This window comes from Saxophila tyrrhenica, assembly GCF_035928015.1.
Source record: "Saxophila tyrrhenica strain CCFEE 5935 chromosome Unknown scaffold_15, whole genome shotgun sequence".
Lineage (NCBI taxonomy): Eukaryota > Fungi > Ascomycota > Dothideomycetes > Mycosphaerellales > Extremaceae > Saxophila > Saxophila tyrrhenica.
Genome location: NW_027041747.1, coordinates 421,011 through 448,828, shown reverse-complemented (window position 1 = coordinate 448,828; position 27,818 = coordinate 421,011). Strand labels below are relative to the sequence as shown.

The window sequence follows — 27,818 nt, the reverse complement described above, 5'->3', positions numbered from 1 at the left end:
GTGGTGAGGCGGTGGAGTGGATAGCTGTATGAGTTTGAAGAAATGGCGAAGTCGCCTTGACCTTGATATCTCGCTACGGCGCTCCTCCAACACCTTCCGCCTTCTTATCGGACGCTTCATCCGCTTCCAAAGTCTTTGCATCCGCAGGACCTCGCTCTTCAGCTCTCTCATCTTCCGCAACCTCACCAGTCTCATCCTCCGTCTCTCCCTCCCCCTCTCCCTCCTCCACATCCACAAACCCCCCAATCTCAGGATCATAATTCGGCATATCAGCAATCAACCTCACATACGCCTCAGGAACCAACCCCTGCTCCCCCGTCCGCGGATCGCTCGCCACCAACCACCCCTGTCCGTGCCGATAACTCACCATGATCTCCTGCCCCTCCACCAATCGCAACTCATTCGAGTTCTCCGGTTCAAACGCATAGAGGGCCAACGACGGGCCGGCGAACAGTTCTTCGTCTTCCGGCCCCATGGACGAGCGCAAAGGGGAGTGCGTGCTGGTGTTGGGTTCGGTGTCGAGGGGTATGGGGTCTAGATCCTCTGACTCGTCGGAGGAGGTGGCGGGGGGTTGGGAGTGGTGGAAACTGCGGTTCGGGAGGGTGGAGGTCGCGTTTGCGTTGGAAGCGAAGCGGGAGTCCCGTCGTGGGCCTTCTGCTGTGCCGCTATTGCTGTATCCTCTGCTCTGCCGCAGGCGTTCGCGGCCAGCGGGGTCGCTTGCTTGGTTCGGGTAGTAGAGGAGGTGCGGGTCGGCGAAGTCTTTGCTCCGTCGTGCGGCTGCGGCGCCGCCGCTTTCGCGCCGCCGTCCGCGCTCGAAGTCGGTGATGTCGGCGTAGGATTTGGATTTGCGGTGTTTGTTTCTGCCGAGCGTTAAATCATTGTCGAAGTCTGCGGTTTCGTCGCTGCTGCCAAAACTCGTACTGGGGAGGGCTGCGATGCCGTCTTCGTGCTCTGGGTCGCCGTACATGACGCCGTCGCCGCCCCAGGGTCCTGCTGACCAGCCGCTGCTTGACGAGCTGTTGCTGAACTGTTGTAGGTTCTCTGGGTCGGAGGAGCGGCGACCTGGGTGGAATTCTGAGGTTGGTGTCGATGCGCCGGAGGACTCGGGTTGGGCGCCGTAGTGGAGGGGATGGAAGGGCGGGTATGCGAAGTCGCGCACTTGAGCGTAGGGAAGGCTCGAGGTGAATGCAGGATAGTCTGACGTCGCGGTCGACTGCGGTCTTGACCGTTGCGACGACTTGCTGTATTGAGACATCCTGCTCTGAGCGTAGCTGGGTACGCGCTCTCGTGCTTGTGGTCGCGGTTGTGCTTGTGGAGGTTGTGCTATTGAAGGAATGGAATCGGACGAGTCGTTGGGTGAAGGCGATGGAGGAGGCATGTGCGGCGACAGGACCTCTGCCATTCTCGAGTGTGCGCTGCTTTTATGGCTCGAGTCGTTCAATATTCGGTCGTGGTGGGCCTCTCTACCGTCTTCCGTCGTAGTATAGGTAAGCCGGTCCGTATCCGTATCCTTCAACCAGCGTCTTCCCAATTACCCCTCAACGTCCATCCATTGTCCCAAAGGTCATCAAGTGTTGATTATTGTCCTTCTTCTTCGCTGAAGTCGAGTCCTCTCTTCCCTCTGCGCTGAGCCGCGCGCATACACCACGTCGTCTATTAATAGCCCCTCTCAAAAGACTGCGGGGCAAAGTCTCGTGTCGTGTCGTGTCTCGTGGTCAGCGTCAGCCCTACCTCCTCACCTCATCCCATCATCGTCAATAAGAAAAGGTCGTTGATAGTGGGATGAAGACAAGAAGAAAGATTGATCAACAACCTCGGGCGCCAACTCTCCATACTTCAACCAACCTCCCGCCCTCGCGGCGACCCAAACAAAAGCTCTCAGCTATTCTGGCGTGCATGTGGGCGTTCGAGCCGCTGTTTCATCTTCGCCGCTAGTCGCGCGCCAGAAGCGAAAGCTTGGTGTGGACGTCTTTCACCGACTTCACGTTGCATCGCATTGCTTCTTGCATTGCATGATAGCCCCGGTCTGTTGTCACGGCTCGGGAGATAGTTTGGTAGCGAGCGAGAATTGCCGCAGCTCAATGGCGTTGCGGAAGCATTTCGAGGACCTCCTTGCGAAGAGGGAGCCGCCGAAGACATTTTGTCCGAGTGAGGTGGCACGGGCTTTGAGTGAGGATGAGTTGAGTGAGCTTGGGTACGAGGGGTGGAGAGATGCTATGGAAGATGTGAGGGGGATGGCGGAGGAGTGGAGGAAGGAGGGAAGGTGCGAGGTGTTGCAGAAGGGTGAGATGGTTGAGGGGCCCATTGGGGAGATGAAGGGGCCCATCCGGCTGAGGAGGATAGATCATGGAGGGTAGGTACTTATAGCTTCTCCAAGATCGTTGTGGTTAGTTGAGATACTCGTCAAGGCCATAAGGCGGGTTGCGGCCTCGGAGAAGTGGTGTGGCAAGAGTTTGTCAGAGCACTCCTTGTCTGAAGGCGAGTCGATACCGGTTCTGCTTAAGCATATAAGCCCCTCAAAGAGTCCTCAATGGACTGAAAAGTTCGTTCCGAAATGCGAGAGCGTTGATGCGTCGGAAGAAGGAAGCCACCCAGCTGTTGGTACAGGGTATATAAACTCAACAATCATCCGCCCGCGACGGCCCACCCACCCAAACACCCAACACCGTCGTCCAAACAGCAACAAGAGCAGCAGCAACAACAATCACCCCAACGCCACGCCAAAGAAAAAAACAGCAGCAACATCCGCCCCAACACCGCCGAAAAAAGCACCTACTCACTGAAAGACGTTAGCAAATCACATGCATTCGATCGTCGAGAAGGGCGAAACACTCACAATCCTCATCCGCGCAAACTCCGCACAAAACTCCTTCCAATCCATCGTGCTCAGCACCTCCTCCTCCATCGCCTCCATATCCGCCGCAAACCGGACATTCAGCCCCAACGACCACTTCCCCTTCACCCCGCTGCCGACCGCCGCGTCGTCGCGTCGGACGATCGCGCGCTCCGCCGCACCCAGGCCCAGGCCGTCGCTCGTGGCGTCGATCAGGATGGGTTCCCAGGCGGCTGGGTGCGTGGAGGCGCGGACGCAGAGGTCGGAGCGGTGGCGCCGGTTGGAGGGGGGGAGGGGCAGGGGAGTCGCGGTAGGTGCCGTGGTCGGTGGGAGTCCAGGAGGGGGGCGGTGGCGGTGTTGGGGGAGGGGGAGACCCACGAGGGGGAGGCGGAGGAGGTCCGGGAGGCGGGAGCGGAGGGCCCGGAGGCGGAAGCAGGACGGGGACCAGGGGCGAGGCGAAGGAGAAGACCCAGGAGAAGTACGCCCAGGCGAAAGGAAACATGATGCTATTGATTGAGTTGGTCAGTGGACGGGTCATATGGAAGGCGGAGAGGGATGACTTACACGGTGCGGTCCGGGGGAAGAGGTGGTGGTGGTGGTGTTGTTTTTGATATAAAATCCACAAACGGAGAGAGAGCCTGTTGTTGTTTTTGAAAAAAAAAAAAAAAACTATTGCCATAACGGTCAGCCTTGCTTTCGAGTAACAGTGGAGTCTCGAGTCGAGTGTAGAGTAGAGCCTGATAGGCCTGGTGGAGTGATCGAAGGGGAGTTGGAGAGGTGACTCTGCTCGGGCGCATGAAGTCGGAGGTGGGTGCAACTTACAGCGGTGGTAGCTTGGTTGTTCTGTATCATCCATTAGCATTGATTCAATGACAGTCCGACCATCACGGAGCAGCTCCCATAGCCATACGAGTGAGCAATGGATGATAGACGTCGCCGCCTCCGCCATTGCTCGCTCGAACAGCTGCAGAAGCTGCACTATGAGGCCTGAAGGACGGCGAGGATCAGAGGGAAGGGGAGTGACTCACGATAGCTGTGCTCTCTGATAGCAGCAAGATGAACTGGTTAGCCTCGTGCTCCTGATGGTGGAGCTGATCAATCGGGGTTCCTTACCTCGTGTGTGGTGTCGCCGAGTCGAAAAGGAAGGAGGGGCGGAAGAGCAGCAAAGCAATAGGCAAGCGATTGTGTGCCAAGCCTGCTAGGGGTTTCTCGAGGAGCAACGCCGGGAGCCGGCGACGACATCACCTCCTAAGCTGAAGAGACATAACGCCTGAATGGGCCTCCAAAAACACACCCAAGACTCCCCAGACATATCCGAGAGCAGCACCAGCAAGCATACGGTCACGGCAAGATGTTGTGGAAAGCGAGGTTCCGGCTCGGGACCAAGCAGCTGCAACGCCGGGTCCGTTCTAAGAACAGCATCAAGGTCCTGATGATTGGAAGAGAGATATGGTTCAGAGTATGACACCCCGAGTCCTGACACGGAGCCATGCTGACATCTTCTCGAGGAGACGATGGAGGAAAGGCCACCACAGCGAAAGCCATAACCTGGAGGGACTGCTGCTCGCGGCGAGATCAACGGAAGAATGTTCCTCGTACATGCGGCGTACCTGGCTCTGCTGTATAGTCCTGGCAGGTTGAAGCATCTTGCCACAACAAGGACTCCGGTTCGGATGCTCCAAAGTAGCATTCAAGCGGTCGTCCGATGTATGGTACTCTCTGTCCAAACTCGGAGAAGGTCAAGCATGGCCGCCTGGGTTCGGGTCTGCTGGGAGTTCTGGTCGAGAAGTACTGCTTGCTTCGCTGAAGTCAGACCAGCCCTAAGCTTTCTTGCGGTACGTCGAGGTCGGAAGGAATTGGGAGCTGCGCTGCTTCTGGACATCTTCGCTCCGCATTGGTGGCCCAATTGAAATAGCATATAAAGCAAGGAAAATCATCTCCTAACCTTGCTTCTTTCCTTCCTTGGGACTTCCTTGGGACTTCCTCCTCTTCGTCTGACCATCCGAAGCCGATGGCTTACTCCATGGCCGAATCCGGGTGTCCCAAAAGGTGGAGCTCGCCTGGTGAGCATCTGAATCCAAAGAGGCTCCGGGCATCGAGTATGATCCGTAGCGATGTCTTTGTAGTTCTTTCCCGATGCTATCAGGCCAGCAAATGTAATTGAATGCTAGTTGTGCTTCATCTCGACGTCGGCCACCGCACAACTTCAGCGCAAGTCCAGATGATACATGTACACTTATAGACCGGCCATCAACCTAGACACATGAGTTCGCAGCATCCATGAGCAATGAGCACGAAGCTACTGAGGAAGTGTAGGCGTGGCAAACAAAGGAGCTTGCGAAGGCGTCGAGGCTTCGGTGCTCTAGAGTCTACCGCATCAACATGGTCGTCTCCGGCGCGCTTGGACAACTATTTGCGCATACATGGTAGGCGCGTAGGACTTCTGCGGCGGCTCTGCCGAGTCGTCATCGTCTACGTCCCTCAGTTCTTTGGTGCTTGCCGCTCCGTGGAAGCCAGCGCATCTTGAGCAAAAGATCGCGCAAGTGCCTTGCCAGGCCATCAATGACTCGGTAGATCTTTGTAAGGAGCGTTTAGGTGAATCTTTCGTGTAGATACAATCGTGCTATGTAGGAGGTGTGGAAGAGGTGCGGTCACGATAAGCTCGGCTGCGCTTGCTCCATCACATGCCAAGATGTGTTCACCCAACTCTCCAGCCCATCAAGCGACAGCGAGGCCTCTTCACCAACCCGTCCATTGGACACTGGAGGAAGTCCAGCATAGTCTGATCGCACTGTGGTCTTGGTTAGCACCGCTGGAAGTGCCTCTGCCATCGACGACAGCACCGCCGGCGGACTTCATCCCACCGCTCCTACCCCGCCTCACCCTCCCAAGCACTCACCACGGGCGCGATGGCCATAGTAGAAGACTCGTAGAGTATTTTAAGCAGCTGGAGGTCCATCAGAACGCTGAATACTGCCTCCACCGACTGCAGCAGGAGCGTGGTAGGCCCTCATCTGTTCACCGCAGCACCCCCGAGGACGCCGCATACGAGCCGGCGGGCTTTCACTTGCCCTCCCTCACCTGTCGAGCACCACCTCACCACTTGGGAGGCTGCGCAAGCTTCACTCGACGCGTCAGGAAGCTTCACTTTGCTCCACACCACTAAGGAGCAGCAGCCACAAGCTGTCACAAGCTCAGCGCCATCAGTGAGCGGCCTGCGTAGGAGCAGCACCAGCGGGAGGGCTCGGTTGGGGAGGCCGTGGCCATTACAATTTTCGAAGAGCAGACATACTACACCATGTCAGCAGGCAAGAAAGCGGCGCTGATATGCGTCGACATCCAAAACGACTTCTGCGACGACCCCGACGGCGCGCTGGCCGTCAAAGGAGCAAGAGCCCTGGCACCTGTCTGGAACGAGCTGCTCTCGATGCCATTCGCAGTGAAAATTGCCACAAAGGACTGCCACCCAACAGACCACGTCTCATTCGCAAGCCAGCACCAAGGCAAGCAGCCATTCAAAGACACGATTACGGTGAAGAACCCTGAGAACGAAAAAGATGAGCCCTTCACAAGCACACTCTGGCCAGACCATTGCATCCAGGGCAGTCATGGCTACGAGCTGATGTCTGAGCTGGACAAGTCAAAGATCCAGACCATCATTGAAAAAGGCCAGGATAAACGAGTCGAGTCCTACAGTGCCTTCGGCCCGCCATACCGCAACCCAAGGCTGGGCAACAATGAGCTGATCGAGATGTTGAAAAGTGAAGGCATCACGGAAGTCTTCGTGGTCGGTCTGGCCTACGAAGCTTGCGTGATGTATACTGCAAAGGATGCTGCGAAGTACGGCTTCCAGACCTATCTCATCGAGGATGCTGCAGCTTTCGCCAACAAAAGTGAAGACAATACCAAGGTCGTCCGGAAACAGCTCCAGGATTGCGGAGTATCCTTGATCAGCCTTGCTTCTCCGGAGGTCGAGCGGATCAGGAAGTCTGCATGATGATTGCTGTCGGTCCAGAGTCAAGGCTGGGGTGCGCCCAGACAGACTCCGGGTGCACCATGCTCTGGCTGTCGGCAATCTCGACCTTCACTCTCTGAGCTCACAGTTCTGGCTGCCCACTGGTGGAAGGATGCCCTCGTGCTGTTTTGGGAGAACTCCGTGCAGCTACTCCTGATTCTTACATTCTTACTCTTGAATGAAAGCTGAAGTGAGAGTGGAAGTAGAGTGGAATGAATGAAAGTGAACAGCTCACAAATGATTTCCTGGGAAGAAAGAAAGGAAAGCCGCGATTTTAGCGGTGGATGTGCTCAGATGAGAGCAAGATAGCGAGGTCATGCATCATCTGCTCTATGGTGCTGACGCCCTGCCATCTCGCAGCCGTTGTTGTTGCGGTGCCACTACAGCCATGGTGATTAGCTTCGTCTCAACGGCACGATTTGGAGATGGCTACCGCTGGTCCGCCCGCCCGCCCCAACTACCCATCCTGCTGATGCCGCCTGCGGCCATCACCGCCGCCTCTCCGCGTTCCGCCCACCCCCTAGGCACCCTGTCCGCCACTGTGCTCGCCCATCATCTTCTCCTCTGCTCGGGACGCCGTCTTCTTCAGCTTGTCCTTCGCCTTGCGCCAGAGCTTGCTGAGCAAGCCCTTGGGCTTCTCTGGTGCCATCTCGTCCGGCCCTTCCTCCTCTCTGGCCGCCTCCTTCGGCACTGTTGGCTCGAAGGCGCGGTCGAGGTCGTCCATCTTCTTGTTGGCCTCGCGCATGTCGGCCCGCTGCTGCTTGCGCTCCTCCTTGTTTGGGATCATGGCCCATTCGGGCTCGTCCTTGCAGCTCATGTCGTAGCTGATTTGCTCCATAATGGTGGGAGCGAGGGGAGATATTGGTGGAGGAGGGGAGGGGGTTCTCGGATGGCGGTGGGGATTGAGGGTGACTACAGTGATTGGTCTTGCGGTCAGCACTGCTTCGTCTGCTCGAGCGGTTGCGCCGGTATGCGCGAAGATGGTGTTGTGGAGGTGGACGAGCTGGATGGTGCTCCCACCTGCGGCAATGGTTTGCTGGCACTGCAGCGACCGCGATGGGTATTTGCTTACCTTGATGCTGTCGAGAAGGACAATGCTGCTGCTGTGGAGGACGATGGTGCTGCTCACGAGCTGTTCGACGGTGGTTGCTTGCTGCGGAAGGTCTGAACAAAGGTGCGTCGCTGTAAATGGTGGTGGAAGTGTAGCAGAGCTAACACAACGCCGCCAAGACCTCGCGACGGACGAACAAGTCTACACCCAACAGATGATATCTCAACAACGCACCATCAGAATCGCTCCAAAAGTTGACGAGGTTGCTCAGTGGACCTCCACGACGGATATCCTACCCATATCGTCCGTGTTCGTGGCCACGGGGGAAAGTGCAAAGCTCGTTGGTCAAACACCGGTCTACTGGCGATCACTTTCAGGAGTGTAATATATTGCGCTTTTCCAAAGACTCTCTCGCCCTCCGGTCACTGCGGCGATGGGTTGGTGTGGCTTTGCCACCCACACTGCAACCCAAGCGGTCAGGGAGTTGGCACTAACATTTAGGTCAGGTGTGCTTTGTACTGAGCACGGGTCACTGCTGCCGACAACCGTTTTTTGCTCTTTTGTTGGCGGTTCGATCCCTTGTGTGGGACCGCTGATTGATTCCTTTGGGATGAAACGGACTCTCAGCAACACCGCAGAACAACCTGAGGCTACCAGAACGATGCTGCTATCTAATCAAGGCAATACAGGTATGTGTGCAGTCACGAGCAATGGCAAGGCATGTCCCTCTGCAATGGCAGGCAGTGTTCGAGCAGGAGCAAAGAAAGAGCATCTTCTTTTGCAAAGTCGGTTACGGCTGAATTTGTGATATTACATTGTCTTTCTAAATCCTTGCTTTCGTTCTCACAGTGTCCGGGCTGTGAGAGAGACGCCGGACTGTCTTGCCAACAGTCCTCCACACGAGTCAATGTGCCGGCTTGCCACCGGGTCACTGCTTTTTGCCCTTTTGTCGGTCGTTCGATTCCCTGACGGTCACGTTGGTTCCTTTTTGCGATTGATTGACTGAGAAGACCCTCAGCGACGCATACAAGCCACCTGAGGCTCATCTTTCTGCATTCATCTTACAGTCTTTCAGGAACGCCTCAGAACACCTGAGGCTCTTGCAGTGCTGCTGCTGATATTACATGAGAGAAGCAGGTAGGTGTTCAAGAGCAATGGCGGGTGGGTCTCCCCTTTCCCCCATCGGTCACGGCGGAGTTTTTAGTGATTATATTGTCTTTCCAAATTCTTGCTTTCGTTCCCAACGGCACCGCCCCCCACTTCCGTTGCCGCCGCGGAAGGGTGTTCGGGAGAGACGGATGGATGGCCGCCAACCATCATCCCACACGAGACACTGTGCCGGGTTTGCCAGCCCGGGTCGTCTGTTTTTGCTCCCTTGAAGCTCTGGAGTTCGAGCTGGCATTCTTTTTACCGTTTGCTTTGAGAGTGACACGAGGAGATCCAGCGTGAGTGGAAATCTATTCTACGCTATGTCTGCCCTTTTCTTGACGTGCGTGGCGGTTGTGATGAGGGTGGAGGGTGGGGGGGGGAAATGGTGGATTGATATCGGGCGGAGGTTTAGGGCTTCCGATTGCGACGGCCGGACTGCTTTTGACTCTCAAAGCACGCATGTGCGTCCCAACAACACCCTCGCGGCCGTCTGCAAGACCAGAAACACCCTCAGACAGCCCCGCAACGAACATGGAGCACTTCAAGTAAGCTGGCAATGAGGTGCTACCGATCAGACTGTCCAGCGACGACCACGCGCTCGAAGAGGCTTGACTTCCCCCTGATACTGCTCAACAGGTCGCACAGGCACGACTCGTCACGATCGCAGGCGAAACCCTAACTCCTACCCATGTGCGGTGGCATCGAACGATCATGCCACTGGACCTGCGTTACGGCGGGATCGAGCGCAAGACAGGCGACGCGAAGACACAGACTCCCTGCTTCACGTCCGAACCCCCTCCCGACCGCCCTCTGAACGCCATGACGATATGCTCGGAAGCCCACGCTCCAGGACGGAAGCCGCCAGCCTGTCTACAGGACGGATTGAGGGGGTCTTAAGACTCGGGGCACAGGCATCACGACGAGTGGATGGCACAGAGGAACACAGCAGCAGTAAGCGCGAGCTACAGACTAGTATGGATCTTCGAGCGTTCACATCACAGCATACTGGCCGCGCAGAACGGGCCCCCGGCAGCAACTCCCCATGCATGATGCGCGGCTCAAGACGCTGGAGCTACGAGTTGTCAGTCATGTCAGGGACGTCACAGGAGCTCCAGCCGCTCAACGAGCGCCCGCGGGTCTTCAAGCTTGCGCTTGTGCTTGTCTCAGCGGCGGAGCGCTGGTGGCGAGAGCGGCAGCGAGATCGGACGGTGGGACAAGAGCGGAGGTCATGTTATGATCATGGGACCAGGCGGGAGGGTGCATAGAGTTGAGGCAAGGTTGTGCGGGAAGAAGAGAGGGTGTGCGGACTTTTGGTCTTGCTGGTCACGCACACAGTGTCAGTTGGCTGCGCAGAGATAAAGGCCGCGGGCAGGCAAAGCCGATTAGAAAGATCACTGGTGCGGGATGAGAGGAGAAGTACATTGTCAAGGACACTGGGGACATGCTGGCCGATGTAGAGAAGTAGAGCTTGTGAATGGAAGCTCGATTGATCATCGACATCGTTTCGGTTGACTAGAGGCAACTCTGCTATGCTATGCTTTCCTTTCTGTGCTTACGGATGGCCTGCCTCCGAGACATTGACCAGCAGTAGTCATCATGTATCTGAGAGCTCTGGCAGCCACCCGGTGGAGACGTATTGTTTCTTCCACCTTGGCAACGGGATGATAAAAACGTTGGCTAAATTCGTGCCTGGATTAAGTTCGAGCGACAGAGCAGCATCTCTATCATGACCCTTTCAGAGCCATCGAGCCCAACGCGAATGCTTCTGCTTCTGTCCTCGCCATTGTCTCACTCCCCTTCGCCGAGCCTTGAATACGGTAGATCTTCCGTATCTTGTTCAGATCACACAGCTCTGCCAGGACTTCGTCTGAGAAAGCGGCTGGCTGGCCTTGAACATTTTGTGTCAGATGAGCCTCTATCTGAGCAGCATCGCCGCCCACTTTGATGGCCAGCACATGTGTGCTCTCGTTGCTGATGCCGAAGCGTCGGAAGGACTCTGCTATCTGGGATGTCTCAGTTTGACGTGCAGTGATGTTGGACTAGTAAACTTACGTTGTTATTGGGCGACAAGGAGAAGACGATCTCGGAGTGGACGTTGCGGCTCTTCAAACGGTCATTGAGCATGTCGTTGATGGCCCTGAAGCATGCTGCCAGTACATGATTCCGCGATATGAGTACGCTGGCGTCCAAGAAGGCATATTCGAAGTCGGTGTTGCCGTCGAGCAGTTGTTGCCGGAGGAAGGTAGCGTTCTGCACATGCTTGAAAAGGCACACCCGCAATGGATGGTCCAGTAGATGAGGCAACGTGATGCTCTCCATACTGCTGAATTGAATGATGGTCGGGCAACAGAGCTCAATCTTGCCGCTGCTCGTCGCTTGCGCATAGAGTTCGACGACCGTTAACGGCTTTATCGTTGTCAAGATGATCCAATCGCAGGCCGGCGGACCGCATCTCCCTGGCTTCCGGCGCAAACCCCAGCATCGAGAGGCCAAAGCTGGGGCCGGGTTAGGAACGGCTAGACCAGAGCAGCGGAATGCGCAGGCTGGCAGGCCGCCCTTGATAGCAACATGTGCCGTCCACTCCCTCGCGCCCGCTGCTCGCACACCAGAGGCCCTTGGGAGCGCGCGGAGCACACGGGCATGCAGAGGCATGTGTAAGGGTGCGCTCGAGCATACATCGCGCGAACGGTCGCGGCGGGAAGTAACGAGCGACTGGCGTGCGGCAAGTGCCATGTTATGATGCCCTCGAAGCGGTCAGGCGAGGGCGATGAAGGTGGGTGGTGCAGATCCATCATGCGGTCTTGCTGACTACGTACCTGTGGTTGCATGTGTACTGACAACTGGACAGCAAGTAGCAGTCATGGCAGTACGAGGAAGAGGTTCGCTGGCGGTGGTGGAGGGTCGAGGACTGGGCAGGCATGTGATCGTTGCAAGGTGAAAACAACCTCTTGGACAACGCGATACGGACATTGTTGACGCGTATGCGAACAGGTCCGCAAGATACGCTGCGATGCTCGACCGGGAGGCTGCACGCCATGCCTCCAGACCGACACCGAATGCAAGACGACGGATCGGATTACTGGACGCGCCATATCGCGTGGGCACATCGACTCGGTCGAGGAGGAGAACAACTACTTGAAGGCGCATCTGGCGGAGCTGCAAGAGCAGTTGAGGGAGCACAGTATAGAGCCGAAACAGCCATCCACATATGTGCCGGCTGGTGCCTTATGGTCGGATCCACCACGGCAAGGTGTGTACACTCCGAACGAGGAGACAAGACCATAGAACTAATGCGGTTTTCTCTATCCAGGGTCATGGTCAGACGCTCGCCCTGGCGTTCGGCCGACATCCTCCCACCAGCTGGAGAGGAAGGTATCGGTGCTTCCAGACTTCCGCGCAGGATGCATTGGCGACAACTACCTAGGCGTATCACCTGGCGACGACATGCTGAGCCCCATTGTCGGGACCCGGCTGACGCTCTTTGGTTTTACTCTTGACCTCGCCGAATTCTTACCGCCTGAGACCGACCCAGCGTCTGATCCAACTTCCTACCAGACCTTCCTGAATCTCTCACTCGGCAGAGGTGGCCCCGTACACAAGCCTCCGCTCCCCGGCCTGGACGAGTTCAAGATGTACGCAGAATTCTACTTCAAATCTGTCCAGGTCTTCACGCCAATCCTACATCGACCGGACTTCATGAAACTCATCACCCGCGTATGTCACGGCCAACATGAGCCTACAACTCCGGAGGTCGTCCAGATTCACATGGTACTTGCGATCATGAAGCTGCAAGATGGGCTACGAAACCTCAGAGAGGAAAGCAAAGCACAGTCCATCGTTCACTACCGTTATGCAGTCAGCCTTGCCCCGGACCTAATTGTTGGCCACCAGTTCGAACATGTCCAGGCACTTGCTCTGATCTGCCTCCAGCTCCGTCAACAGCCTCGCATGGGTGCCGCATGGATGTTCACCAACACTGTGCTTGGTCTAGCCATGGAACTGGGTCTGCATCGATCTGCGAGCGCATGGCATTCTGGCGGCAGCGAAAAAGACCTCCACAGGATTGAGATGCGCAAGCGGGTGTTCTGGAGTATCCTGGTTCTCCATGTTAGTATCAGTGGAAAATTGGGAAGGCCAATGCCATTGCGCGTCCAAGACTTTGATATTGAAATACCGGAGGCTTTAAGCGACACCATCCCTGGGGACCCTTCGAAGCTGAGCAGATGGCGGAAGTGCACATTTCGAGCTGCCATACCTGGCATGAAGCTGCTAAGGATTCTGATGCAAGTGTACGCCACCGTCTACTCCATCCGAGCAGACGCCGTGCCCTATGAGATGAACGTCAACCGTCTGCGGAAGGAGCTGGACACGTTCCGGGAGCAGCTGCCACCCGAGATATCTGGTGGCCCGCAAACAGTGGACGAGGACCTTTGCCCTGCACTCTACCTGCAGACGGGAGAAGAGGAGGTTCGACTTCTTCTGCACCATCCGTCACTACAAACAGCGACTCCCGACATCTATGCCAAGAACCTTGACACCTGCCTCGAGGCGAGTCGCAAACTGCTTTCGGCTGCTCTCGGGCTGCAGTCTATCATCGGCCTCGACACAACCTGGTACTACTCCACTGACTACCTCGCTGCGATCTTCACGACGCTTTTCGTGTGGAGGCAAAGAGAAGACCAGATAACGTCTGCCGAGTTGCAGCAGTTGGAGGTGGACATGGAGAAATGGCTCTCTGTTATGGGGGATGTTGGCACTCTGCTTGGTTTGTTCCGCCGTATGCGTAACATGTCCACAAGCTAATTTGACATAGGTACCGGGCACCGCTTGCGCAATCGTCTCAGAGCTATCATTCAGAACGTCATGTCACACATTCGCGAACGTTTCGAAATTCGAGATGAAACAAAGCTGGCAGCGGACCACCTGGCTTCTTCTGTATCACCCGAAACATTGGCGAAAGCACAGCAGTTGCACCAACCACCTCCCCAGCAGCACATCTATCCGCAGCCAAACGACTACGCCCCAGCATACGCCGAGCGTACGCCGAGCATTGACACGTCTCACCATGCACCACCCGCCTATCCAATCGCACCGCAAGCGAGCCAACCACCACCACATTACCCACCTCCAAACCACTACTATCCGGAGCCCCAGCCACCTCCGATGCCTTCATACCCGGGCATGGGTCAATTTGACGCCAACAGCTACCACACTCAAGAAGCCAAACCGTCCCTCGACGGTTCACTCACCGCTCAACTCCCTATGAACCAGCCACCTCAACACCAACCACCACCGCACCAGATCCACCACGCCCCTCAACAAATGCCACCCCAACACCTCCAGCAACAACCCTACATGCCATCCTACCCACCACCAAACCCGAACGGCTACGCTCCCATGCCCCAGAACGTCCAACTAGCCTATCCCAGCCAAGCCGCCTGGCGCGACTTCACAGACGGCATGATGAATATTCCCACACAAGATTACATGCATTCGACCAATCCGATGATGGGACTGGGGCCGGATAAGCACCACATGGGGATGGGAGCGCTGCAGCTGGCACCACACGATGACCAGCAGCATTGGCCGATGGTGCAGTACGGGCATGGGCCTCTTCATCAATGAGTGCGACTAAAAGCGACGATCGAGCGTTTCGTTTACGGCGGCTGCTTGCTTTTCAACAGTTGTTTCCGGCGTTTTGATGGGAGAAGGGATGATACCACTTATGCTTGCTTGTGACGGAAGGCTGGAGTTTTCGTGTGTGGGTGGGTCAGTTGCTACGAAGATGTATGTACAGCGGTTACATCATCTCTTCATTTGCCATGCAATTTTACGGCTTTGCTCTTACTTCCATTATCATTCTTCAACCTCCTCAATCGGCTCGCAGGCCCTTCAATCCCTCACCCGCCAAACTTCAAGCACACCAGCCACCGTCCACTGCGTAGTTGGCGCCTGTTACGAAGCTACTGTCGTCGCTCAAAAGGAACACGACGACTTTGGCGACCTCATCCGGCTGTAGAAGGGTCAGCGGGCGTCTCTTTCTCGCGCTCGTAGGCCAACAATGCTGGAAAGTCACACAGCGCTTGACGCCGCGCACTTCTCAGAGAATCTTCCAACACATCACCACTCACCTGCGCCATACGATGCAAACACTGCTTCGCCAACCCCGTCTCCTTCGCCTTCACACTGAACACATCAGTCATCGGCGTCTCAATAAACCCCGGCGCCACACAATTCACCCGCAGCCCTTTCTCGCCCGCCTCTCGCGCAGCAGACTGGGTCATCCCGACAACAGCCCACTTGCTCGCACAATAAGGCCCACTGCCCGTTCCAATGCGCCCGGCCACCGACGCAGCAGAGACGATACTCCCGCCCTCGCCCATGTGCTTGAGCTGGACGCGGAGGCAGTTGAAGACGCCTCTGGCGTTGACGGAGATGGTGGTTTCCCAGTCGTCGTCCGTGACGTTGGTCCAGCCCGTGCCTTTGTCACGGTAGACGCCGGCCATGTTTACCGCGCCGTCGAGACGGCCGTAGTGTGATTTGGTCTGCTCGATCCAGTTGGAGACGGCGGCGGAGTCCTCCACGCGGACGGTGGTGGCGGCGTGCTTGTTTGCTGTGTCTGGGGTCGAGGGCAGGGAGTCCTTGGCCGTGTTGAGGGCGGCTTCGTTGATGTCGGCCAGTGCGAGCAGGGCGCCACGGGAGGCTAGAATCTGTGCGATGGCGAGGCCGATGCCTGATGCTGCGCCGGTGATTGCGATCTCATTCTCTAGTCAGCGAGAGCATGCGAAGGATGATTCTCTTGTATCCTTACCACCTTGCCTTCGAATGAAGCCATGCTTGAGGCACAGGTTGACGATTGATACGTTCTAGTCCGTTGTGCTGATGTTCACCTGCTACGCAAAAGACAAACGGACGATCAATTCATTTGGCCCATCTTCGTTGCCGTTCCCCAGACATGACCCCTCGGTCGTGCAATGTTGCTTGCCGCCTTGTTGTGCACCCCGCCTTGTAGGCAGCCCGAGGTTTGTTGGACAGCTCTCTCGTGGCCAACTACAACGCCTGGTCCGCCAGCTCGAGGTCCTGTCCCTCAATTAACGCAGGGTGACAGCAACTGCGATGAGAAGCGCTACTTCGACGCTCGCAGCCCTTTGCTCTAGAACGCAAGCTTCCCGGTGTACTTCACCACCAACACCGGAATGGTGTACAGTGTACAGCCGACGTGTCAGCAGGCCTGGGGCGATTAGTGCAACGTCCAAGGGACGGGCTGTGATGCCCTGCGGCCGGCGCCGAAGGATGGGTCCTGATTTGAGGCGTATCTTGAGCAGTTGCTGGGAAATGCGACTCGTCGTTTGAAGGAGCGAAGGCCGGGATACGATGATGGGAAGTGATTTTCGAAATACTGGGTTGATCGTGAGCTATCTGCTTTACATACCATGCTCAAGCGTGCACCTGCTCGCTGAGTTCCAATGATAGTGACGCCATCATCATCCAACATAAAAGCCGTAAAACCCGTGTCATCGTTCGCCTGCAGTATGGTGATTTCCCATATAAGCCCAATCGCAGTAGCCGCTCAACCGCTCTCAGTGTCCTTGCGAACGCCCGGAACTCCATACACCTTCGCATGCCTGAGCAAGTCCTGAACAAGCATTCCCACATCCAACAGGAACTGAAAGCAAGCCAACGCCATATGTCCAACAAGACCGCACAAAGTAATCATCAATCAGGGAGGTACAGTGCACAGCAGTCCACGCATGAGTGAGCAGGCTAGTACGGCGGCATCTGTTCGATCGTAAGTCGTTGACCATATCAATAAGCGAGCTGCGCAATGCTTACGGAGTGAGGAGGTTCATCGCCGGGGAACCAGGCATCGTCGTCCTGGAAGCTTGTGTCGGGAGTAAGGCCTGGGGTGTTGTCGGTAAACGAGTAGTCGGAGTCCTGGTCGCCGAAGAGTGGGCCTGGCCATTTGTGGTCGAGATAGCTGTTGTTGTGCTGCTCTTCCGGAGCTGGGATAGGCGCTGGTTCGTCGTACTTGTAGTAGGTTTGCGGCTGCATCTGCAGTTGCGGGTAGTCGTATGGGTGCTGTGACGGTGGCAGGTCAGTCCACTGAGGCTGATGGTAGTCGAGGAATTGCTGGTCCGCCGGCGACTGCATCATCAGTTGTGGCGAGGACGTCGCCGAGTTGGCAAATGACGAGTCCGGGCTGTTGGTGAACTCCGCGTGATGAGAAGCATGGTGCTGCATGTGGCGGGCAACGCTGCGCGCAGCCGACGTAGGTCCATGACTGCGCTCGGTGAGCTTCCGGCGACGCTGCGCATCTCTGGTGGCCTTGCCGCCTTTCGCGCCGGACTGCTGTCGCTTCAGACATGTGGTCGTGGTGCGAGACCTCTTGCGCTTGTTAGGCTTGTGCCGGTAGCGGGTCGTAGACCACACGCAGCCATTCTTGAAAGCCAGAGCAGACAAGCGCCAGAGGCTGGTCTTCTTGCCCGGCCCGTGAGTGCGTACCTTCTCGAATGCCTGGTAGTGGAGTCAGTATTGACTATGACATGAAAGGACTGAAGATGCTTACATGATTCATTGAGAGGTTGTGCCTGACACTGTTCTGCCAGCCCTTGCGCGCAGGACCTTCTCGAGCCTTGCCAGTGTTGTCCATGATCCACTGGTAGATGTCCTTGAGCGAGCGGCTGTAGTTGTCTGCCTCGCTCAGACAGTCCCAGATGAGCTTGGCGTAGCACTTGTCAGCTGGGTCAGTCTCGTCGTCGGCCTCCGCGCCAAGATGTGGCTCGTCCTCATCCGGCGAGGTAGCATGCTGCTCGGCGTAGGCGTAAGCTGGAATTTCGCCGAACAAGCTGCTATTTAGGTCGTGCATCATGTTCTGGTGGTTCCATGCTTGTGTCGGGTAGACATGGCTGTTTGTGATCGACGGCAAAGCTTGCTGCGCGTTTGGGTCATGGTAGTCAAGGGCATGGTCGAAAAGCCCTGGCATTGGCAGATATGGATCTTCTTGAGTGTTCATGTTCCCTACCCAGTTGGTAGCGACGCACTGGGAAGATCCTGCAGGGCGCATCGTTGGGTGCTCTAAGTCTGGAAGTCCGTCCTGCGATCTGAAGGGAAGATAATGGGTCGGTAGGCCGTGTGCGTGGTGAATGACGACCGAGTGGTTTCGGTGGATCGAGGCGGGGGGTGTGATGTGATCTCTGGGTGGGTCCAAGGTGAGATCGGTCACCATATCGTCGCTCGTAGTAGCGTGGAAGTCGGTATTGTTGGGGAACAATGACCATTCGTCGTTGTAGTCGCCCATTGTGAATGATGGGGATTACAAAGATTTACTTGAAGCCGGTGGTATATCAGAAGTCGTCTGGGTCGATAAGAGCCACGCTCCAGGTGAATGCGTTGTTCGTCACAACGGTGGTGAGAGTCAGGGCGGAGTCAGTGTAAGGTAGTCGAGCAGCTGTTGGTCGAAAGGAGATCAACCACCAGCACCAATGTGTACAGGACCTGCCAGTACCGACAGATAGTAAAGTGATTATGGGTTCAGAGAAGGAAGAGAGATGCCGAACAGGTCGAAGCTGGGGTTCTTCAAGCAACCTATTTGGAAGGCGAGCACAAGAAGCCAAGGTCAGTCTGTGTATCAACGGCTGATGCTGGGGACAGCGAACGTAATGTACGCTCGACACACGGTGCTGACAGATGGGTCATAGGTGCACGCGCACACCTCATAGGCCGTGGGATCCCGTTAGGGTTGCAAGAGGGTCGCAGAAGCTGCGGCAGAAGACTCATGTCGCCCATTGTGAAAGCACCTGCCCGCACGAACTGAGCACAAACACACACTCGCATCAGTGGCCGGGGAATTATGCGCGGGTCACGCACCTTTGTCAGATAAGTAAGACACCTGGGATACCCTGTACCGATCCATTGACTCAATGCCGACGCTACAGCAAAATCAGCAAGCCTCATGCTCGGCACCTACCTTGCTGCTTGGGCGCGCCTCTGGCATCCTCACGGCTGGGTGAACACGATTACGCGATTGGTATATCTTGCTCGAGCGTGCATGTATCCGCGGAAGCTGCGTTGTGTCACACGCTAATGTCAAGAAGGTTGGCGGCATCCGAAACGCATCTCGCAAGCCGGCTCCAGGCTTCTAGAAGCACGATCGTTCCAAGATGACAGGCAGGTCGAACCAGGAAATGTTCTGAAAGGGCTTTGTCATTATCATGAGCGCAGCAGAAGAAAGGCAGTACGGCCACCGCCCGTTCGACGAGGTTCGCACCACGACCGGTCCAGCTCTTCGGGACTCCAGGCTACGCGCGCTCTTCAGCATCTCAACATAAATATTCATCGGCAGCCAAAGTCTGTGCAAAGCCCGTCACGCTTCACCATGAACTTCCATTTCCATGTTCCACGCGTGCGCCTCTTTGTGCCGGCTCCTGCATCCACATGCAGGCATCCGTCGGGCGGAACCTTGAACCTCAGACATCTGAACGCAATCTTGGCTTTTGAAATAATACTAGGACTCATATGCCGTGTCGAAATATGGGGCAGTGCATCGCAACTGACAGCGGGAGCACAGCATATTCTGACAAGCGGGTGTTGCATGCCTGTCAATTGTGACGGGCATCGTGGTGTTTCCAGGCGCATGTGCACGATGAGTGATCTCAAATCTTCCAATGGCTGCAATTGATTCGTGCCGTGCCATTAACTCTCACAGTTGAATGGATGTCTTGAAGGTCCGCAACGTACGTACTGTGTGGGGTGGATCCCCGCATTCTTCAGAGCACAGCAGAAGCACAAGCGTCGCTGGCCAGTAGTAACGCGAAGTCGAAGTCGGTGCTAGTGTCACCCAAAATAGTTCGGATTGCCTTGTCCGTAGACCTTGTCGATATGCCTTGGGCTCGCTCGCTGCGTCCCCGACACCTGTAGAAATGATGGCCAGGCCGTTGACCTGGACTTACTTCCGGTAGAAAATCTGTTGGCAGTCAATACTTTGCTCAGCGACTCGGGTCCACGCCAGCCAATAGCATACCTTCTTGAATTGAAAATGCAGCTGTAAGATGCCCTGCGAAACACATCAGCACACTGTTGCACTTCGGCATCGGAACACAACTGCAGTGACACACCTTGTCGAAACTACTCCGAAAGCCGCGTTCTCGCTTTGCCGAATAGTCCCACTCCCGGTCGACGATGCGGAAAGAAATGTCCTCATAAGGTGGTCCAGCGGTGAACCGGATCAAGCACGTATCATCCTCTCCAGCTGGCGCGAAGGTCTGCCCTCGCCGTCTCCCATGCTCTCGTTCGATGCGATAGGTCGGTGCCTTCGTCTTATCCACAAGGTCCGGATAGAAGATGTTGAACTTGTAGCCTTGCACAACCCGAGGTGGTGGGTTCTCGTGATCGTAGTGGGTTTGATTGTACTTGTTCCACTCGTAGCCTTTCAGCATGCGGTTGAAGTATCGAGGTTTGCGCGGCCGGTAGAGGTGCGACCAGGAAGACAGGTTCTTGGTCGACACTGCTTCCTCGGTGGTAAAGATCTCTTCGTTCTCGCCCAGTCCACGAGCGACTTCGCGATCATACTGCGACACACTACTCTGACCGGTGAGTTCATCGCCATCCATTCGAGCTCGCTTGGCTGGAGGCTGAAGCTCGTGATCTCCTCTCACCCGCTTTCCAATGTAGCCGCGGGCTAGAACTTTCCGCCTATCGTCGGTGAGGCGGTGCTGGAATTGCACAGCATCAACTGAGTTGAGCGTCTTATCGTCAGTGCGCAGGCGCAAGAGAGGCTCTGGATCCAGCACGTGCCTTTCATCACCGTCAGTGGCCTTTGGTGCACTGCCGTTGCCAGCACTTGCATGCTCGGTAGATCCTACTGCTTCAAGCTTCAGCTGTAGCGCTTGAGCCTCCCCAACCTGCTGCTTGCGCAAGCCCTCCATGCGAGCAGTGACGATCGACTGGGTGACTCTCCTTAGCTTCGCTCTCGCTTTGTAAGTCAGCAGACTTGAAAGAAGATGCTCCCAGTAGTCCGTATCGATGGGCTCGTTCGATGATAGTTTCGTCTTGATCTGCTTCTCCAGTTTCTCGAGCTCTTCGAGAGTTTTGGGACCGAGTAATTTGTCCAGATCGGTGGCAACGGAGGAGACCCCACGCGCAGTCGATTTGCCGCTCTGAGACTGTTTCTGCCGTCCTTGGGAGATCGTCTTCATCATCTAATAGCCTGTCAGTATCAGTACAATATCTCCAGTGCATCAACAGGCACTTACCATCCAGTAGTCGCGGTTGCTTCGGCTTGATTCGAGAGCCAGGTATGTGTCGATGCCCTTCTCCAACTCCGCGAGCTCACCATCGTCTAGGCCCTCAAACACACCTTCAGGATCTATCACCTCCAGATCTGCGTCCTCCAACTCATCGTCTAACGGATTGTTCTCCGGGTCAATGACCGCGAGCGTGACAGCCAGCCAATCGATTGGTGTTGCACGTCCTCCTTTCGCGCGCAGTGCTGCCTTCTTCTTTGCCTGCTGTAGTACGAAGCGGTCCTCGTCCGCGACCCATGCTGCTTCCTGGGCGTCTGCTGGACGCTTGCTTGGGACTGTCGGGCGCGACATCGCTGATCGCTAAGTTGACGTGTTGGTCGTTCAGGCGATTTCAAGATTGCTGGGCTGTCGTCCTCGGGGTCGCACTGCAGGTTGTTCTGCGTGAATTGAATGTTTGTTCTTTACTTCGAATATCTGAAGTGTCACTCGAGTCAGTACTCCGAAGTACGGGGATGTCCGCCGCAGCTAGCGGCGCCGCCGGTCAAGCCAAATTGACTGAAGTCGCGAAGGTGAGTCTCACGCACGTCTGCCTGGCTGTCTGGTGGCGATCAACGTATTTGAGCCTTTTGAAAGACTGCATTTCCAAGATGTCCTCATCGCGCACAACATGGCATCTTGGCAGGTCCTACAGCTGGAGGTGGAGAATTTCCCCAAATTACTGGTGAAATGCAGATTCGAAAGCTCAGGATATAGCATTCATATCTCCGACCTCAGCAGGATCTGGAGAGAGAGTCTGAGCAAGAGAGAATGCGTAGAGCGCGCTGTTGATATTGGCTGTAGCATCGATCCTAGCCAGGACGATGAGCAGTTCCGCATCCTACTCGGCAAGATCGAGAGCGCCTTCAACCGCGAGCGGAATACTACTCTACAGCTGCTTTCGGCCGAACCAGATAATGGTGACCTATCGATCAAGGTCTCAGCAGCACTACCCAAGCCCCTTCCTCCGTTTGAATGGGCTATCAATCTTCAGTGGCTGGACGCTGAGCATCTTCAGGCGCAGCTCGTGTTGCCGCTGGTAGCCCAAGCAAGCCAGCTTCAGCATCAAATGAGCCAGCTGCTCCACGAGCTACAAGACAAGGACCGAGTAATCTCAAAAATCTGCGATCGCCTGGAGACATCAGGCAATGACTTGACCACGGTATTTTCGGGAGCGTCCAACATCAAGACTTCGCGGAAGAAGGGTCAGAGGGAGCAGTTGGCCAAACATGTCAAAGGACTCGGGGACTTTGACGAGGGTGGCTGGAGAGCGCGGAGTGTGGAGAAGCCCAATCCTGATGGGCTGACTGATGAGGAGCTCAACGGTGTTCTGCAAGGTTTGCCTATGAGCGAGGCCGCCGGCTCGAACGACTGGTGGAGGCGTCTCAACAACGACGCGGGCTTGAATACCCGCAGCAAGGTCAAAGCAGGAACGCCACCTCCACGCGGCGACATCCAGGAAGAAGACGAAAGCATGCACGACAGTATGTTCCAACGTCAAGCTACGCCTCCGCACATGCAACAGCATCGTGCCTTCGAATCCGAAGACGAGAACGCCAATGAACAGACTAGAGATCATGCCCTGGCCGTTGAGTCCGACAACGACCGCCCAATGGAGGATAAGCGCGACGCCCTTGACGATGGTGAGAGCACGACAGAGGATGAAGATGATCTTGATGCCCCGCCCAAACGACCTGTACCTACGCGGCCAAAGCAATCACCTACGCCGCCGAAGCAAACCAGCGAAGCTTCGCCATTACCACCAAGTCGGAAGCTGGGAAGCATTGGAGGGCGGAAACAGCCCGAGCCGCCGCATGCATCTCCGCGAAAGCTTGGAGCAATGGGCGGACGATCGTCACCGCATCCAACACTACCAGAGCCAAAAGAGCCCACGCCAGATGTTGCATCACCCCAACCAAAAGCTCGAGCCAAGCTGGGCACGATTGGAGGCAAAGCAAAGGATCCCACAGCGGCAACTACAGTGTCGACACCTTCTGAGCAGGGCTCGCCGCCTCCAGCGAAGGGGCGCGCAATCGGCAAGATTGGTGGTAGGATTGGCGGCAAGTCAGTCAAGGGGAGCACACAGCAGGAGGTGGTGGTGGCTGAGCCTCCCGCAAAGGAGGACCAGGGCCAGGATGAATCGCCACTGCGCTCTCGTGCACCAACGAAAGAGCCTACTCCGCAGCCTCGAGAGACGTCGCAAGAACGAGCGAACAGAAAGCGGGATCAGCTGAAGCGGGATTTGGAGGACAAGGCGAAGGCGCCGGTCAAAAAGAAACGGAAGTTCTGATGGTTGATATCTGGACAAGGTAGGTAGCCATGTGAAAGTCTTCTTGAGTTTTGAACGTCCCGGACCTTGAAATGCACTGAAGGACTGTTTGTGACCCGTGATAAAATATGAGGCGAGGTCGGTTTTGCCTCAAAGCGAATCAGGGCCGCTCCTGCCATTTCTGTTTCTGTTCATGACGTTTCATATCTCGCAGCTTCCCGTGATCGCAAACATCAAACGCCACAGTCTATTTCGACGTCACCTCATCTGCACCTGCATCTTCACCACAGCCTCTCCTGGACTACGAACCACGATACGCGCAACGGCTACGTGCATTTGGCAAGCACGACAAGATTGCATACAAACCTACGGCACGGCGAATGAAGGCGCAACGGTGACCGCGATGTGCCGATACCGATATTACTACTTCTTGAGCTGCCGGCATCAGCAGACTGTACTGCTGGACTTTTGCGAAAAGGCGCAAGAAACGAAAGGTACGGCGGATCGTGCGCTCGTGTGCAGCAATGTCAAGGAAGCTGGTGGCAAGACGGCGCATGGCATATCAGGGGAAGGCGCATGCATGGCGGCAGGTGGCGCAGACAGTGTGGTCGCAACTGACAATAGCGACGACCTCTCTTCGATCTGCTCGACAACACTCGTGGGATCTCACTCACCTGAATCATCATCATTCGACATTGGCTCATCGTCCATTTCTCCTGAGCCTTGCCTCGACTGTATATCTTTAGGTTCAGGAGAGCATTCTTCCGACCTGCAGCCTTCGGCATCGACAGCAGAAGGATCATCGCACAGCATGGAGAGTCTGCCATTGTTCGGATTTGCGCGGTGGATGGCTGGTGGCTCTGCCGACGCACCAGGCGAGAGTGGTGATGTGGTGAGTGACTATTCCTAGCGTCCACATTGTCACATACTAACCGTTGCTGTAGCGTTCAAGCGGCAACCACACTCAGATCAGTCCACAAACTCGGCTGAGGCAGGCCGGTATTAGAGAGCGCACCGATGAGAGCTTTGACCTGCCGAAGAGGTACGACCGGCCTCTTTTGGATGTAGACCTGCTTTGCTGACAGCTTGCGACAGTGGCGACATCATGCAACATCTCGCGGAGTCCTACAGCAGCCGTACACAACGAGCCCCCCACTCCAACCAGCCGCGCTCTCCATCATGCGGAGCCACGAGCGCTGTCCACACCACTCAGCATGAATTCGAGATGGCCCGGGACGCTTACGACACCATCGAAGCGGAGATCGACACTTTGAAAGATGATATCCTCAGAATGCGACAGGAGGCCGATCTGAGAAGCACTGGCCCCAATACGGAGCAAGAACTGGCCGCGGACAGGTTTCTGTCGACCCGAAGCAAGCGCTGGTTGGCTCAGGGAAGCAAAGTCCAGGAAGAATCAGCCGCAGTTCGATTGCAGCGACTGCACCAAGGCAATAAGACCAACACATCTGGCCCAATCCAAGCACAGCAGAGGTCGTCGGTTCCACCGAGCTCAATGGACTTCCCGGCATTGTCTCAGCATGTCCCTTCCAGGATGATGTCGCCAACCGAAGAGCCAGCGCAGGGTCGCAAGCTTTCATATGCTCACGCAGCCACGGGTGTAAGATTGCATCCAAATGAAACTGCGCTCCCTCCTATTCGTGCCAGTGATGCTAATGACAGGCAGCCCGATTCTTCAGCTACCGTACCACTCTCAGTGAGCAATCTGATCGAGCATTCGAAGGACGATCTTCGCCATACCAAGGACGAACAAGACTCTGTCATCATTCTCGCCTCAGATATGCGGAACATCAGATCCTCCATCGAGCCTTCCCCTGATACCCGCAGCCCCGGTGACAACACAGGCACGAAGCTGCCACGCTTCGCTCAACCAACAAAGTCCTTCGCCAGGCGCGCGGGAGAGACGCTCCGCAAAGACTCGGCCTCTATTGTTCCCAGGTCGCCTGGTGAAAGCTCGCCCGGCAAGACCATGAAAGGAAGGGAGCCACTGTTGTCCACGGCGAAGCGAGCTGCGCAGCATCAAAAGAAGAGAAGCTCCCTACCCGGTGATTGGGTGAACAACGCAGGTGGCGGGGGAAACAAGACACCGGACAAGGCACCAAAATCAAATGGCAAGCCAGGCGAGAATGCTTCCCCCAAAGTCACCGGCGTTTCGCCGTCAGCTGAAGGTCGGCAGCTGGAGAAGGGATCACAGGCCAAGGAAAACGTTGCGAAGATGAAGCTGAAGGCTAAAGACGTGCAAGCTGCGACGCCCAAGCAGAAGCGGTCTTACATGGCACCTACTACCGCAGCTGCGCAGCGTGGCATTGTCAAGCCTGGCAACCCCAAGCCTCAGCCTGCCGTTGCGAAGCAGATCACCGAAGTACGTCTGGATGCCGCAATCTCGGCTCGACCGACGCAGACTATTTCTGCTTCGGACACCTCCTCTGTCTGCTTCGTGCTTGACCGTTCCAATGGCAGTGGCAGCAATTCGCCGCGGAACACTAGCAATCGCAGTTCCCATATTCCAGTTCCGAAGATTCAGCAGAGCCCAGTACGTGCGTGTGGGCTATCCAAACCCCTGCCTGCCGGAAGCTGGTCCTCAGCGCCAGGTTTGACAGTCAATACCGGTAACGTGCTGTCTCAGGCGACCACATCGCTACCAGACGTCAGGAACACCACAGCAAAGCGCAGGACGTCTCACGGAAGCCTGTTGACACCAATTGTCGCTTGTCTGGACGCCAAAGGCCTGCTGAAGAAAGACACCAACAACGCTGTCATTGAAGCGTACTTGCAGAATGTAGAAGGCAGCGCCATCAGCAGTCCTTCACCATTGTCGGCGCTTCAATCTCTGCCTGGTTCTCCAACTCGGCGGTCTGATGCTCGCTCAGAGATCTCTACTGCTCAGTATGCCAGGACTTCCGGGACGTTTGTGCCGCCTCATATCCGTCTGAGGGAGCCTAGCGCTGCCAGCACGGTGACTGGGTCTGTGGCATATCAGCCAATGGGTCCACCAGCTCTAGACAATCGTTCGACGGCCCCATTCGAAGTTGTCAGGCGCGACTCTGTCATGCAGACTGATAGTCCCGTCCTCGGCAAGAGCAAATCGATGCGAACCGCTCTGCTCAGACCCACGGCGGCAATCTTCGAGCCTCGTACGATGACGACGGCCGTCAATGTCCCGAAAGGACTGGCGCCCTCACTGGAGTATATGCCACAGGAGCAATGGTCGAGCCTCAGCCCGGAGCAGAAGTCTGAGGTTAACCACGCACCAGCGATGGCCGGCTTTGACGCCAGAAACACTTTCTCGAGGCAGTCCTTCCACCAAGCGGCGACTTGGCACACCAACGCGTTCTCCCCTGCGAACCAAGCCGGCGCTCCCTACAACGGATATGCTCGATCGAATGGCGTTCAGGCTGGCCAGAGGATCACACCGTCCTTCAGTCCCGGTAAGAAGAATGTGAATTGGATGCTGAGGGATCTCGACGGCACAGAAACGCCCATCAAGTTCGGCAGGGCGCCACCTCCATCAAGTGGCCGGCTCTTCACTCCAACCACGCCAGCGGCAGCCACGTTGTCGGACGACACGACGCCGATCAAGACGCCGTTCAGCCCCAACGGCTGGCGAATCGGCTCCGCCTTTTCCAAGAGCCCTTACGGCTGGAAGGGTGGTGATGGCAAGGAGATTCGCTTTGTGGGCTATGGTCCACATGCCGAGCGCGACCCGAACACGGTGGTCGACTTCGACTTCCAGGGCAAGACGGCCAGCTTCTCTACTGCCCTTTCCAATGGCTTTGAGGAGGGCAACTCTTTGCCGTCGACCGGAGTTGCGCCCAAGTCACAGCGCCAGTGGGCTGAGAAGCTTGGCTACCAGAGTGTGCCATGCGGCAATGTTGAGATCACGCATGCGGTCGAGCAGATGCCGTTTGTATCGCAGCTTGCGGGTTACTGTTACGATTGCTCGGCGAACAACTGAGGAGTCCGGACACATTTGGGTGTGCGACGATGCGCTTTGCAGAGGCTGTCTATCGCTGTACAGGAATGGATGGGGTTTGGATGAGATTTCTTATGTTCGCATGGGCATGTTGGTGATTCGGAAAGGCTGAAGGCAGGATCGGATAGTGTTTGTACCTGGCTGGATGATCTGGCCGTCCATCGTCATGAGGCTTGCTGTTGGCAGACAACAGACATGCCACTATTACTGTTGATTCGATAGTGTAGGACAT

The 27,818-nt window shown here is 56.2% G+C and overlaps 12 protein-coding genes across 12 annotated transcripts; 5 read left to right on the top strand and 7 right to left on the bottom strand.

The window, feature by feature from the left end:
• Positions 1–73: 73 nt before the first annotated feature.
• On the bottom strand, positions 74–1,402 carry NBP2 (HOG (high osmolarity glycerol) pathway protein; the record flags this gene model as incomplete). Its single annotated transcript, XM_064806024.1, has 1 exon — positions 74–1,402. One exon carries the CDS (start codon positions 1,400–1,402, stop codon positions 74–76), a length of 1,329 nt encoding a protein of 442 aa, XP_064655883.1.
• A 679-nt stretch (positions 1,403–2,081) lies between these two features.
• Positions 2,082–2,357, top strand: LTR77_008793 (uncharacterized protein; the record flags this gene model as incomplete). Its single annotated transcript, XM_064806023.1, has 1 exon — positions 2,082–2,357. One exon carries the CDS (start codon positions 2,082–2,084, stop codon positions 2,355–2,357), a length of 276 nt encoding a protein of 91 aa, XP_064655882.1.
• Positions 2,358–2,776: 419 nt separating this feature from the next.
• LTR77_008792 (uncharacterized protein) lies at positions 2,777–3,335 on the bottom strand (the record flags this gene model as incomplete). The annotated part of the gene is made up of 3 exons (XM_064806022.1): positions 2,777–2,779; positions 2,837–3,066; positions 3,212–3,335. The coding sequence occupies 3 exons, from the start codon at positions 3,333–3,335 to the stop codon at positions 2,777–2,779; spliced, it is 357 nt and encodes a 118-aa protein (XP_064655881.1).
• A 2,796-nt stretch (positions 3,336–6,131) lies between these two features.
• Positions 6,132–6,830, top strand: PNC1 (NAD(+) salvage pathway protein; the record flags this gene model as incomplete). Its single annotated transcript, XM_064806021.1, has 1 exon — positions 6,132–6,830. The coding sequence occupies one exon, from the start codon at positions 6,132–6,134 to the stop codon at positions 6,828–6,830; it is 699 nt and encodes a 232-aa protein (XP_064655880.1).
• A 538-nt stretch (positions 6,831–7,368) lies between these two features.
• LTR77_008790 (uncharacterized protein) lies at positions 7,369–8,199 on the bottom strand (the record flags this gene model as incomplete). The annotated part of the gene is made up of 2 exons (XM_064806020.1): positions 7,369–8,012; positions 8,196–8,199. The coding sequence occupies 2 exons, from the start codon at positions 8,197–8,199 to the stop codon at positions 7,369–7,371; spliced, it is 648 nt and encodes a 215-aa protein (XP_064655879.1).
• Positions 8,200–10,772: 2,573 nt separating this feature from the next.
• LTR77_008789 (uncharacterized protein) lies at positions 10,773–11,367 on the bottom strand (the record flags this gene model as incomplete). Its single annotated transcript, XM_064806019.1, has 2 exons — positions 10,773–11,051; positions 11,101–11,367. 2 exons carry the CDS (start codon positions 11,365–11,367, stop codon positions 10,773–10,775), a joined length of 546 nt encoding a protein of 181 aa, XP_064655878.1.
• Positions 11,368–11,787: 420 nt separating this feature from the next.
• LTR77_008788 (uncharacterized protein) lies at positions 11,788–14,673 on the top strand (the record flags this gene model as incomplete). The annotated part of the gene is made up of 5 exons (XM_064806018.1): positions 11,788–11,821; positions 11,897–11,982; positions 12,040–12,298; positions 12,359–13,813; positions 13,862–14,673. The coding sequence occupies 5 exons, from the start codon at positions 11,788–11,790 to the stop codon at positions 14,671–14,673; spliced, it is 2,646 nt and encodes an 881-aa protein (XP_064655877.1).
• A 380-nt stretch (positions 14,674–15,053) lies between these two features.
• LTR77_008787 (uncharacterized protein) lies at positions 15,054–15,883 on the bottom strand (the record flags this gene model as incomplete). Its single annotated transcript, XM_064806017.1, has 2 exons — positions 15,054–15,812; positions 15,860–15,883. The coding sequence occupies 2 exons, from the start codon at positions 15,881–15,883 to the stop codon at positions 15,054–15,056; spliced, it is 783 nt and encodes a 260-aa protein (XP_064655876.1).
• Positions 15,884–16,812: 929 nt separating this feature from the next.
• On the bottom strand, positions 16,813–18,346 carry LTR77_008786 (uncharacterized protein; the record flags this gene model as incomplete). Its single annotated transcript, XM_064806016.1, has 3 exons — positions 16,813–16,827; positions 16,882–17,562; positions 17,615–18,346. 3 exons carry the CDS (start codon positions 18,344–18,346, stop codon positions 16,813–16,815), a joined length of 1,428 nt encoding a protein of 475 aa, XP_064655875.1.
• A 1,647-nt stretch (positions 18,347–19,993) lies between these two features.
• On the bottom strand, positions 19,994–21,641 carry LTR77_008785 (uncharacterized protein; the record flags this gene model as incomplete). The annotated part of the gene is made up of 4 exons (XM_064806015.1): positions 19,994–20,011; positions 20,069–20,101; positions 20,163–21,245; positions 21,300–21,641. 4 exons carry the CDS (start codon positions 21,639–21,641, stop codon positions 19,994–19,996), a joined length of 1,476 nt encoding a protein of 491 aa, XP_064655874.1.
• A 161-nt stretch (positions 21,642–21,802) lies between these two features.
• On the top strand, positions 21,803–23,616 carry LTR77_008784 (uncharacterized protein; the record flags this gene model as incomplete). Its single annotated transcript, XM_064806014.1, has 2 exons — positions 21,803–21,859; positions 21,973–23,616. The coding sequence occupies 2 exons, from the start codon at positions 21,803–21,805 to the stop codon at positions 23,614–23,616; spliced, it is 1,701 nt and encodes a 566-aa protein (XP_064655873.1).
• A 790-nt stretch (positions 23,617–24,406) lies between these two features.
• LTR77_008783 (uncharacterized protein) lies at positions 24,407–27,568 on the top strand (the record flags this gene model as incomplete). Its single annotated transcript, XM_064806013.1, has 4 exons — positions 24,407–24,487; positions 24,540–24,637; positions 24,691–25,213; positions 25,280–27,568. The coding sequence occupies 4 exons, from the start codon at positions 24,407–24,409 to the stop codon at positions 27,566–27,568; spliced, it is 2,991 nt and encodes a 996-aa protein (XP_064655872.1).
• Between the last annotated feature and the right edge of the window lie 250 nt (positions 27,569–27,818).